The sequence below is a fragment of the Doryrhamphus excisus genome, linkage group LG13 (genome assembly GCF_037039965.1).
Source record: "Doryrhamphus excisus strain RoL-2023G ecotype Guam linkage group LG13, RoL_Dexc_Guam_v1.1, whole genome shotgun sequence".
Lineage (NCBI taxonomy): Eukaryota > Metazoa > Chordata > Actinopteri > Syngnathiformes > Syngnathidae > Doryrhamphus > Doryrhamphus excisus.
Window position 1 is genome coordinate 1,710,823 of NC_136369.1, and position 12,750 is coordinate 1,723,572.

The window sequence follows — 12,750 nt, forward strand, 5'->3', positions numbered from 1 at the left end:
TGTTTCCAAAATCATATTTTGATCGTCATTGTGTATTTTCCAGCTAGTTTAGACCTGAACCGCATGAACCCAATTCTACTTTTGATTGGCTTTGGAGTCCCTGTGGGGTCTACGGGCGCCGCCCGCGTCTGGAGGGACCCAAATGGACTCCAAAACGGACTCGCCTGTTTCAGACAGTACCGCTGATACCCCAACGAGGCGTCTGCTTTAAAAAGCAAGACATCTGCTCAAAGGTGACATATAAAGTTATCTTAGCGGGGACGTCTCGTTTGCGCTAAATCAGATTAAAGTTCGGGGCCAGATGGGACGGAGGAGATGAGCTATGCGTCGCTTGAGGCGGCGGCGTGACGCGCGGCGCAAACCATCTCATTAGACGTGGAAGGTTCAATGAGCTACAAGCATGACAGGAGTTATCTCAGGGCATCGCTGATGGTAGATTACATTTTAATACGTCAGGAAGTGGCTGCGTATGCCGAGGAACACGACTTTGCTAACTTGGACTCCATTTAATTAACCGTAGATCCTCCCTGTCAGCGTTTGTGTCATAAAATAAAGGAATTTTCCAGTGAAATAAAGGAAATTATGATCTTCCACAATAATTTCCACCAGCATTTCATATCACCCTCCCCACGCAATCAACTGCTGCAATTAGGCAGCCGCACCCCACATGGATCCCATCCGTGGAGCAGGACTTTAATTCCTGTCTAATTGAGGCTAAGACTGGGATGGCGGTGGGAGGGGTCTGGAATCCTGCAGGTGGACCCACTGCTGAGCCGGGTGATTAGCTGAGCCGTAGTTAAAGTATCCAGGAAACTGATCCTCACTAGAAGCACCTGAGTCTTCCCCCTCCTTTCGCTCCCCATCCCACGGCTCTCCACGGAGGAGTCGCAACCCAGCCTTCCCATTTTAGCTCCTCCGGAATGGCAGCCGCCGGCAGGAGGCGGAGCGAAAGGAGAGCAGGAAAAGGAAATTGATTTGCTTCCGATTAATTCATAAAGTATCTGTCCTGTGATCGGTTCACACCACAGCTGAGAAGATAAAGGACAAAGGGCCAGGATATTTAGAATATTCCGGGCGGTTACACGTGCTGAAGGACGTACATTTCTCCAATCGGCTTTTTCTCCCTTCTGTTGTTCTTCTTTATTTTACGATTCAGACTTTTTGTCGGTTAGCATGTTGGAGATCAAGGAGATCGATAAGACCTGGGTTGGAGTTTGCATCCGTTGGTTTTCTCCGGGTACTCCGACTTCCTCCCACATTCCAAAAACATGTTAGCTTCATTGGCGACTCCAAATTGTCCATAGGTATGAATGTGAGTGTGAATGGTTGTTTGTCTATATGTTCCCTGTGATTGGCTGGCCACCAGTCTAGGGTGGACCCCGCCTCTCGCCCCAAGACAGCTGGGATAGGCTCCAGCATAACACTGCGACATAACACTGGGTTAGGACTGTGGTTATGGTTTAGTGGTTGGGACTAGGTTGGGTTAGGGCTAGGGTTCCAGCTCAGTGGTTGGGAATAGGGTTAGGGTTTAGCGGTTAGAATTGAAGCTAGCTTTAGGGGGTTTGTGGTTGTGGTTTGTGGTTGGTATTATGGTTCGGATAAGGGTCCAGTGGTTGGGATTAAGGTCATGGATTAGTTTTTAGGACTGGAGCTAGGGTTTGGGGGTTCAGTGGTTGGGGTTAAGGTTCGGGTAAGGGTTCAGTGGTTGGGATGATGGTTCGAGTTTAGTATGTAGGACTGGAGCTAGGCTTTGGATGGTTTAGTGCAGTGTTTTTCAACCTTTTTTTGAGCCACAGCACGTTTTTTACGTTGGAAAAATCTTGTGGCACACCACTAACCAAAAATGTTACAAAATGTCACCACGACCTCACACGTGCATCAATAAGTCTATGGGAGGAACAAGGTAGGTGTTGCCACACGGACCAATATTACATTGCTCTGCCAGTCTTTACACCACAGACACTCCACAGTAGCCACGTTTTTACATCACCACTTTTTCTCTTTTCGAATAACCTTTCGGGAAACAATGGTATCCATAGAAAGGAATTTTCCAATCTCCTGTCTACATGCGCCGTGAAAATCAACCAGAATAGTCGATAGGGCATGCCCAGTAAAACATAAACACCAACATCACGTGATACCGACTTCCCCAAGTTTTTCTTTCACTTGTTGGAATAATTCCGTATTGCCAGTTTTTCGTCTGTCCAGTCTTGAAATTTAGTTTGAATCAAAAACAAACTTTGCTTAGTCCAGTGCCGATTGCTGGCCTCCATTTTTAAAACCGAAGAACATCTGGAGCTGCGTGTTACGTCATATCTGAGCATGCGCTGAAAGAACGCACCCGGGATAAATTTAAACAGGAAAAGATCAAATTCAATCTTGCTAATATTTTATCATTAAACTCGGGAAATGTTTTATATAGATATGTATTTTCTTTTTTAATAAAACTGGACTTGTGAATGGCGTATAGAAGGGTTTAGATTCTGTTCCACAGATGGCGGTAATGCACACGAAAGCTGCTTGCCAACCGCCAATAAACAACAGAAGAAGAAAAACACCACGAAGAAGAACTTTCCATTTGAGCGGTACAAGATACCTCAATCGGATTGGTTAAAGGAATATTCCATCCCTGTTCAATTCTTTCCACTTAAGCAATTACACCAAATGCAATTGGAATATTTGGGTCCATGTATACTATTGACATAATGGCTATTGACATAATATTTGCAAATGATGATTAATAAATGTTAATTATAAAAAGTGATATTGGATAATTCCTCACGGCACACCTGACGGTTTCTCAAGGTACACTAGTGTGCTGCGGCACAGCGGTTGAAAATCACTGGTTTAGTGGTTGGGGTTAGGCTAGGGTTTGGTGGTTAGACTTGGAGTTGTGGTCTGGTGTTTGGGTTCATGTTGAGTTTTTTTAAATACAGCTATTGTATTGTTGTGAGGGTGTGATACATGAATTATTGTCTTTTGTGTTGCCATGTGTATTGAGAACCTAGAAAAGCCATAAAGGATCTCTTTGTTATCAGTGGGTGAGCAGTGCCCTCTAGCGGCCACTTAATGAACTCCTAGGCAGCAAATGAGCATCCTCTGTCTTTGTTGCAGCCTAAAGCATCATGTCATTTCAAAGACACACATTTGTGTGTGTGTGTGTGTGTGTGTGTCCCAACAACATGAATACATTGATGTCATGCAAAGTGTCTCCCGGGAGGAGGGGGGATGGGGGGGGCAGAACACAAGTTACATGGATTAATTCACCAAACAAGCACAGCAAGGACAAGCAGAGGGTAAAGGAGCTTTTCTACACTTGAAAGGTGCTAAAGAAGTGACCTGAAAAAAAAAAGATTTTGCAAAAAAGGTCGAGACCCAACAAAACGGCACGAAATCGACGCCTTCTCAAGACCCCTGATGACTGACCAGAAACGTGTAGTTGCAGTGACCTGAAAAAAGTGCAATTGTAAACTCCTTGAGGATGAGTACGTGCCCCCTACCTGCAACCAGACCATGCAGGAAGCTGCAACAAAGTGAAAGGACGATTCTGGCAAAGAGGATTTGGGGGCAAATTTTGTTGAGGACCACCGGGGCGGCTGATGAAGGCGTGAGAGGGTTCCCTCCTTTCGGCTACTTTGGCTTCCTTTGGCTCACCGAAGGACAGATCTTCAGCAGCTGGTGTCTGCCGGGCCCAGAGGAGTCCAATCAATGCTCACATTTCAGGACAGAACGATGACAGATGAGAGCGACTCGCAGCACACAGAAGATCGATAATATTCATGGCCTCCAGCAGCTAAGTCGACGCTGCACAATGGACGCTCAGGTATGGAGCTGTTCACCTTTACGCTCCAGCGGGAGACAACCGGAATGAGACATTGTCCTCTGCTTCTCAAATAGACTCGCATTCAGGGAGAGACAATGAACTGTAATGTCGGACTGTTTAGGTTTCTCCTTTAACTCCCATAAAGGTGTGATGCTAGTTCATCAGGCCTGGGGTCAAGGATGGTTGACAGTGGTTTGCTTTGCCCCGTCATGTGATACCGTCGCCAGTTTGGAATTTCAATTAAATACGATTATCAAATTTACATCAATGAGCACTTCAAATTAAAAACACTTAAAAATGCATGAAAGGTATGATGATGATGATGATGATGATGATGAAATACTGTGTATAGATCATCCCACTGGTCACTCCTCAGCCTCAACGATATATCGCGGCTCGGTCGTGGGTCCCTAAAGAAAAGGACTGAAGCCTCACAGGCTGGACTAAATCCTTTTCATCAGCGTCATCGGTTTTTAACATCAGCGTCTCCGGCAGTCTTCCTTCGGTCTTCCTTCGGTCTTCCTTCGGTCATCCTTTGGTCTTCCTTCGGTCTTCCTTCGGTCTTCCTTCGGTCATCTTTCGGTCTTCCTTCGGTCATCCTTCGGTCTTAGTGCGTATTGAGGTTTCTGCCAGGAAGGGTTACGCCCTTCAAACCGGGACTACTGCTTCATGTTAAAAGAAAGAATCCTAGTTTGGGGATTAGAGCTGGCATTTGGGATTTGGGGGTTAGGACTAGGATTATGGTTTGGTGTTTCGGAATAAAGTTACTATAGGTTTATGTGTTAGGGTTTGTGTTAGGGCAAGGGGTATTGTTTGGGGTTAGAGTTCATTGGTTGGGTTAGGGTTTTGTGACTAGGCCTAGAGTTAGGGTTTGGTGCTTCCGGGTTAAGGTGTTAGTTAAAGGTTAAAGGTTTGGGTTAGTTCTTACAGTAAAGGTTCATGTGGTTGAGATTAAGGCTAAGCTTTAGTATTTAGGACTGGAGCTGGGGTTTGGGGGTTCAGGTTAGCGTAAGGGTTAATGGCCTCCTAATTCTCATTTCTTGCATGAAGACTAGGTCCACCGACTCCAGAAAGGCAGCCCATGTAGTGCACCTGATTCTAGATGCGTCTGGCGTAGATGTAGACAACCTGGTACCTGGAACCGCGGCTCCTTCACATTGAGAGGAGCCAGATGAGGTGGCTCGGGCATCTGGTTCAGGATGGCTCCTGGACATCTACCTGGGGAGGTGTTCAGGGCGAGTCCAACAGGTATTGGCCGGAGACAGGAAGTTTGGATTCCTGCTTAGGCTGCTGCCCCTTCGACCCTGCCCCTTCAGATAAGTGGAAGATGAATGGATGGATGGATGGGAGCCTCTGCATGGAAGACAGGGTCCTTCTTCCATGCATACAGATCCATCTGTCCATCCATCCGTCCATCCATCCTAAGTCTTCCCTACAGGTTGAAAGAATGTGAAGGTGGTGGTAAACTTTGAACATCTTCAGACTGAAATGAGGTCTTTCTGTCTTCCATAGACCAGCAACCTTAACCACTTGAAGAGGAATACGTGACATATGAAGGGATTGCCCTCAGCTGCCCTCGGCGCCTTGTGATTGGGTGTGATTGAAAATAGATAACATAGAAATGTTTGCCACTGCGACGCACCCTAAGGTCACGCATCAATGAAAAATCAATGAAGGTCTTACTCTTGATCAAGCTGTATTATCATAGCCATAGAGGAGAGATTACAACGTAATGACTTTTCCGTGGAATGTTCCGGTGTCTGCCAGCAGCAGCAGGAAGCAACGCCAGCAAGAGAGAGAAGGAGGACGCAGAGGACAAGTCCACCACGGACGATCCACAGAACATGTAGGAGAACGTCCACAGCGGGAGTGATGCGATACGAGCAATAATTTAAATAAAAGCATTGGGGCAACGCACGAGCGGGCTAACGACTGATCAGGGTGATGGCTGCCGGCTTCAACGTCCGACAGACAGCAAACGCCGTGTTCGTTCCAGTTTGTCCGTGAGCGGAGGCCATCTTTCAGAACAGGACTCTCCTCTACGCCTTCACTCAGTTTTTGTAGTCAAGTACTCCAGGAAGGAAGAACACATTCTGCTGGTCACAGTTCTACGTGTTCTGAGAGTTCCCCGCCGCCTGGGGCTCTGGGGGGGGTCCACTCTAGGACCTCCTGCCGGTGCAGGACCTGCAGCACTGCTCCCCGTAGAACTTGTGTCCGCACACGCCGTGCTGAGGGACCAGGTGGCACCAGCTGAAGAGGTCTGAGCAGGGGGGGTTCACTGTGGAGTGACAATACCACACTTGTTACCCCCGCCAAGGAACTTTATTCAAAGTGACGTGTCTTGATGTGTTGGTTGATAATGTTCACTACAGCCACCTGCAGGACTGGAGGGGAACAGCATGCACTGCAACGGCTCTAAGCGACTACCAACAGGAAGTCATCATGCTCTTCCTGCATCAGACCTTCAGGCTAACTAATTAATTTCAAGTTGGGCTTACTCATGAACGCAAGCAGACCACAATGCCTTGCCCTGAAGGAGTTTACCTCTCGGAGTCAACCCGGCAGCTGTGACCCGGTTCTGGTGTTGCTGCCACGGTGGCGCGGGTGCGGCAGGCGGGCAGAAGTGAGTGTTGCACACCCTGGAGGTGAGGGGTCGCTGTTGGGGGAGGCAGCCTGCCGCGGGACCACCCTGGCGCAGACACTGTACGGTGCGCGTCTGGACCCCCCCACCACAGGACACCGAGCACTGAGGGAAGAGGAGACAAGATGTTGAGGAACATGGAGGTCGCACCAGAATGGAGACGCTCCAAGGAAGAGGAAGGCAAAGAGAACGTTCTCTCTCCCCTCCAGTTAGCTTTCCACAAGCATCTCTGGTGGAGACATGGAGAACCACCCTACCAAACCCCCGAGGGCCACCTTAGCGGTGGATGAGCCAGCGTGCCATATCATATTGCGTTAGCATTAGCATTGGGTCATCTGTACCTGTTGCCATGGAGAATAGTACCAGCCCGACACCACAGCACTGGAGGCGGTTCTTCCCCCCGCCAGGACCCGAGGCACCTCAGGGCACGGACCCCGGTTGCAGACCTGCTGGAGTTCCACCGAGGGTTTGGCTAGGTTCCGGCACCTCCTCCCCGGGAATTCCACAAATCTGCATAGGGAAGGTGGCGGTTACCTGAATGGAAGAAGTGGTTTTTGTGAGCCGTTCTTACCCTCCCTGGAAGTCTTTCTCCCCACAATGGAGCTCTCGCTTCTGGGTGCCCAGACCGCAGGACCTGGAACACTGAAACACAGACAAGGTAACGGTTTGGAGCGTTTCCAGGGTTTAATGCTCCCTTGTGGTGGTGAAGGATACAAAAGCAGGACCCAGTACTACCAAATCATACAAAAACACACAAAAAAACTTAGTATTATTGACATTTCTATCATTTCTACTGTTGCCCCCCCGTTTGTAGCGGTTAACTGCGATTTAAGATTTAAGATGTTAATATATTTTTGCAGAAATTTTTTTTTGTAGAAAACCAGTTCATGACTTAACATTATTAGCGCCCTGTGGACATGAAATAATGCGCCTCTAGTCGCATTGTTCATTGCTTACAGCATATGGTGCAACTCCAGACAGCTACGAGCTAGCCAGCTAGGAAGAAGAAGCCAAAAACTTACCATTTCCACACCATATGGGAGGAGAACATTTTTTTCACATCATCATGTGGCACATGTCATGGCCGACTCCATGTTGTGTTAAGCTATTAAGTGTAATGTAAGCTATTACAATATACGTTGACCAATAAGAGACCATAAAAGATAATAGTCACCAATCATCAGTTCACTTCTGAAACAGACGATACAGCGAGCGGGTGATAATCCAAGGATGACTGAAATATAAAATAATCCTGATCCAGGAAATCGACCTTCATAAGCTTGTTGTTTTGCATCAGTGATACGTTTATGTTGCTAAAAATGGCTGCTCACAAACCTCGTCCTTTTTTTCCATTGGCAGTGAGACCCAGCCTTGTCGTGTCTGCCATCAAGCTATTCTATAGAGGACTGGTCCATATTTAAACATAAGAACGCAACCCAAGAGAGCATAGCCTACCTCTCCCCAGGAAGTGGGTGCCCACTGGAGCCTGTCGTTCTTGGGGCACCGTCGGAGGACGCAGGTCTCCTGGGCTTTGGGTCGCTGGTGCTGTCGGCACATGCTTTCTGGCACCACCGCCGTCTCCGCCCCGGGGTCGGCGCTTTGGCAGAAGACGCTACGCTTCCGTAGTCCGCGGCCGCAAGTCTTGGAGCACTGCGGGCGGACGCAGGGTGAGGGGGACACAGTGAGATGTTGGTGGTATCCTCTGCGGGGACGGAACCTGTGTTGACCTCATACTGGGTCGGCCTTCACTCCTTTGAGTTTGACATGTTTGACTGTGACTTTTGAAGGCTGGATTAACACTTCAGGTCTTTTTGTAGGAGAATATTGTCAGGTCATTCTCAGGGCATTGAACCATCGCAACTGGCAGTAGTGAGCACAAGAGCTTTTTAAGGTCTTCCGGCAAAATAATGGTCACGGTCTGGGGCCGCACGAGTGCTGCTCGTACGAGTTAGTATTGACATTCACCTCACGCTGGACTATCAAACCAGAAGGTCGCCACGGCGATGCTGGTCCGTTACGGCCCCAACGTTGGACACAGCAAAGCCATCACTCCCAAATGAATGTGACCTCAAACATCAGCGTATTCTCCGCCACAACGCCATAACTGTAAACTCATCTAAAGAGTCCCAAGTGCTCATTCGGGACTTTGCATGGCTTTATGCGACGCACGGCTATCATTCATTGCACACACGCAAGCTGCTTGATCCCGGCAGTGGGGGTTTTGGTCACTCAAAGCTTCCATTGATCGTTTCAAGGTGACCGGCTTTGACCGCCACCTGAACGCGCTCAAATAGTCAAGGAATGACGGCTCTGTGACAGCTGACTGACACCTCTTTAACAGCATGATTGGCTAACGCCGCCTGCAAAAAGTCTGATTTGCTGCATGACGCACAGGAAAAGGTGCACGGCGCCGGCCGAGGCTTAAAGGCTGTACAGGAAATGGTCATTTTATTATTACTATGACCAAGTTGTACATCAGTAATGTACGTATACAAAGGCTGTCTTAAAAATAATATCATTTTGGAAAAGTGACTTATTAGTAATCTTATTACCACCACATTTATTTCATTTATTTTATGGCATAATAGCATGATGATAATGAATACTGAATATAATATGCCAAATTATTTAAAAGAAATACTGTATACTAAGATAAGATAAGATATGCCTTTATTCGTCCCTCAGTGGGGAAATGTGCATTGCACAGCAGCAAGAGTACAGAATTGTATTATATTATATTATATTATATTATATTATATTATATTATATTATATTATATTATATTATATTATATTATATTATGATAAGATAAGATATGCCTTTATTCGTCCCTTAGTGGGGAAATTTGCATTGCACAGCAGCAAGAGTACAGAATCAGTTAAGCAGCATAAAAATACACAATATAAAAAATAAACAATATAAACAATCCAAGTATTAACAAATCAACAGTTTTAGAGTTATATACAAATACAGTATGCAGATAATATGAAACGAGATGAAATATATGACCAGTCTATACACTATGAGATCTTGCTAGTGAGTTAATATGAGGCATTATAGAAGTACTTCACATGTTATACAATTACAATACAATATACACATTATTATTATTCTATTATATTACTATTATATTTTATTGACTGTTTTATTGACCCAATATTAGCATTTTGAAATAACATACTGACATCAGCTCTAAATACTTTTTAAACTGATGTTCATCCGGCAGTTTCGCATATGTCCAGCAGAGGGCAGCAGAGCCACGAGGGTAAGCGTGTGTATTCTCTATGAATGTTTGAGTTGCATGTAGCAAAAGAAGTACATTTATCTGAAAAGTAACTTAGCAAAATGGAATACTGACATACTAGAAATATTAAAATGTATTTACTAGCCAACCTGATAATAATGCACACATAGTCTACGGAGGGGAAATGTACCTGAGACCAGGATCCAGTGTTCCAGTCCGGAGGGCAGGCCAGGTTGTTGCAGGGCTGCACCTGAGCAGGAGAGATGACGGGGCAGAGGGAGTGAGGGGCCACCTCCTCCCTCTGGTAGGTCACCTTCCTCATGCAGCGCAGAGTCCTGGTCTGCTGGCCTCCTCCGCACGAGCGACTGCAAGACCCCCAGCCTCCGGTCCACCAGCTGAACAAGATACCGGTGTTTAGGTGCACGGTCCTCAGCACACAAGCAGCAAACGCTTCCTGATCAAAGGTGACCAGGAAGGTCGAAAATAGTTGCCGTCTCGGCACCGCAGCCCAAGGGGGACATTACAGCAAACGAGTGGTCTGACCACCGCCGGCTCAGGCGGGTCGGGAGATGGAGAGACGGACAGATGGTTCGGAAAGGACGCGAGACCGCAAAAACACGGGCGAAGACCCGCCACAGGGCTTTAGCTTCTCCTTAGAATTCCGCAGCCCTCTGAGGGACTGTGGCTGCACTTTGGAAAAATGGGAATGATTGGACATTTGGCTTAGAGGACAGTTTCTTTGGTCCATGATGATAAATCCCACCGGCAGCTTGACTGCCTTCCTTATCCCAAACTTCATTTTGAGGTGGAAGAGTTGCCATTTTAAGCTAATATTGACTTTAATTGTAAGCCAGTGGGTATCTTACATTTGTTTCTGCAGTAAAAAATGCCACACAGCATTTATAAGCATTAAAAACACTCGTTCTGATTGGCGCCGGCTCCCCTTTCTGATGATTTATGACAATAAAATACATTATGGCCAATAAAAACGCCCCCCCATGCAAATTCCACATAGCACCGTTCCTTCCCTGAGGGGCAAACAGCAGCACGGGGGGTCAAAGTGTAAAAGCAGGTCTAAAAGTATGTCTAGAAGAGGGGCATGGGGGGGGTTTGGGGGGGTCGGACTTGCTCGGCATGGCTAGACCAGCCATGTCTCCCGGGAATCTCTGCACAATAAAACATGTCAGCGTTTTGATGCAAGACTTATACGCAAACGAGGATGAAAAGCAGTCACATGGCGCAGGGCGACCAAACAAAGGGGGCGGGCCCGGACGTGCGAGTGGACTGTTTAATACCTTCGACCGAGATAAGAGAAACGCTCGAGACGGATTAGAGACAGGAAATGGCGTCTCGGGTGGTGGGAACGTCAGCAAGAAACAGAGGCCGAGTGTTGGAGTGTAAGCGATATTTCTCTGGCTGGCTCCGCTCCGCCCGGACTTGTTTGCAGCCGCCCTCCTCGGTCGGCGGCGGGCGAAGTGACAACATCCTAAACATCCGACGCATGTGTTTTGTGCTTCTATTTCGGCCCGGTGGTTTGGACGCGCAGGGCCGTAATTTAGGCATTAGTTGAAGTGCCGGTGCTCTCCTCCCTGACCCCAAAAACGAGGTGTCCTGCCTCCGCTGTGAAGCGGAGACGTAAATCACCGGCCTCAGCCGAAGGCCTTTCATTGGGCGCTGTTTGGACTTGCACGCCGCCGCACTGAAGCCTGCTTGCACGCCCTGCTTTGAAAGTGAGCGCCATTAGACGCATGGGTGGGCTCGGGATCTACGGAGGGTTTTGATCTCAAGTTAAGGTTTATATCCTGGGGGCTGGACTGAAATAAGAAAACAGTCCAATCCCTGACTTCCACATAGTCGGACAGACGGATTAGAGGCGGGCAATATGCCAAACAACGCTAGCTTGCAGAGGAAGCCATCAGTTTGCTAAAAATATCACGTTAGGGGGCGGCACGGTGGATGAGTGGTTAGCGCGCAGACCTCACAGCTAGAAGACCATGGTTCAATTCCACCCTCGGCCATCTCTGTGTGGAGTTTGCATGTTCTCCCTGTGCATGCGTGGGTTTTCTCCGGGTACTCCGGTTTCCTCCCACATTCCAAAAACATGCTAGGTTAATTAGCGACTCCAAATTGTCCATAGGTATGAATGTGAGTGTGAATGGTTGTTTGTCTATATGTGCCCTGTGATTGGCTGGCCACCAGTCCAGAGTGTACCCCGCCTCTCACCCGGAGACAGTTGGGATAGGCTCCAGCACCCCCGCGTAGAAAATGAATGAATATCAAGCTAGGCTAGCCTCGTCTCATTATTAGCTGCCTCACCTGCATAACTAAAGGATATTTGGCAGAGCTTCAATTTAAGATGTGTAGTGAAGCCTGTTTTTTTTTTTTTTTTTTTAGTTTGTTTACAAAGCGGTGACCATAAATTTCCAGTAAGGCTCACCTAGCTGAAAGCATTTTTATAGCAGATTCCAAAAAACAGCAGAGCGCTCTTGGCATATAGAGGATCTTTGACAAGCGACTTTGCAGAAGATTCAATGAACATAACGTTCTTTAGTGGGACAGGAGAACACAAACGCACTTTTGATCAGGCTCCACAGCGGCGTGGTCCGAAGATAAGACTACAGGGTTGTGTCGCTACACGATGATGATGATGATGATGATGATGATGATCACACAAGCAAACCCACTTGGAGCGTCGCTTAAAAAAGACGCGAGGAAAGATGAGAGCGCGGGTCAGGGAGGAAGAAGGCAAAGTGCAGACTCCTCAAACCGCACGGTGAAAGGGTGTGCATGCATGTAATAAAAGCGTTTGGCTACGTGGACGCACACACGCCGCGTGTCTCACACACACACACACACACACACACACACACACACACACACACACACTTACTAGGCAGGGCAGGGCTGTGTGTTGCAGAGGTGAGATCCCAGTGTGGGTCTGGTGAGTGGGTTACACATGGTGGAGTTGACGTGGACTTTCTGGTCCAGCAGACAAATGGCTTTGGTGGAGATGCGACCTTGAAGGAAAAAATGAATGACATT

At 47.5% G+C, this 12,750-nt stretch overlaps 1 protein-coding gene across 1 annotated transcript in view; it reads right to left on the reverse strand.

The window, feature by feature from the left end:
• Positions 1 to 5,350: 5,350 nt before the first annotated feature.
• The window catches only part of adamts18 (ADAM metallopeptidase with thrombospondin type 1 motif, 18), a 44,034-nt gene continuing 36,634 nt past the window's right edge, over positions 5,351 to 12,750 (reverse strand). The window contains exons 18-24 of the mRNA XM_058089516.2: positions 12,599 to 12,725; positions 9,899 to 10,103; positions 7,920 to 8,114; positions 7,036 to 7,106; positions 6,806 to 6,974; positions 6,368 to 6,569; positions 5,351 to 6,101 (exon numbers count right to left, since the gene is read on the reverse strand). Of these exons, the coding sequence (XP_057945499.2) occupies positions 5,983 to 6,101; positions 6,368 to 6,569; positions 6,806 to 6,974; positions 7,036 to 7,106; positions 7,920 to 8,114; positions 9,899 to 10,103; positions 12,599 to 12,725 (1,088 nt within the window). The 3' untranslated portion in view covers positions 5,351 to 5,982. The remainder of the gene's footprint in view (positions 6,102 to 6,367; positions 6,570 to 6,805; positions 6,975 to 7,035; positions 7,107 to 7,919; positions 8,115 to 9,898; positions 10,104 to 12,598; positions 12,726 to 12,750) is intronic.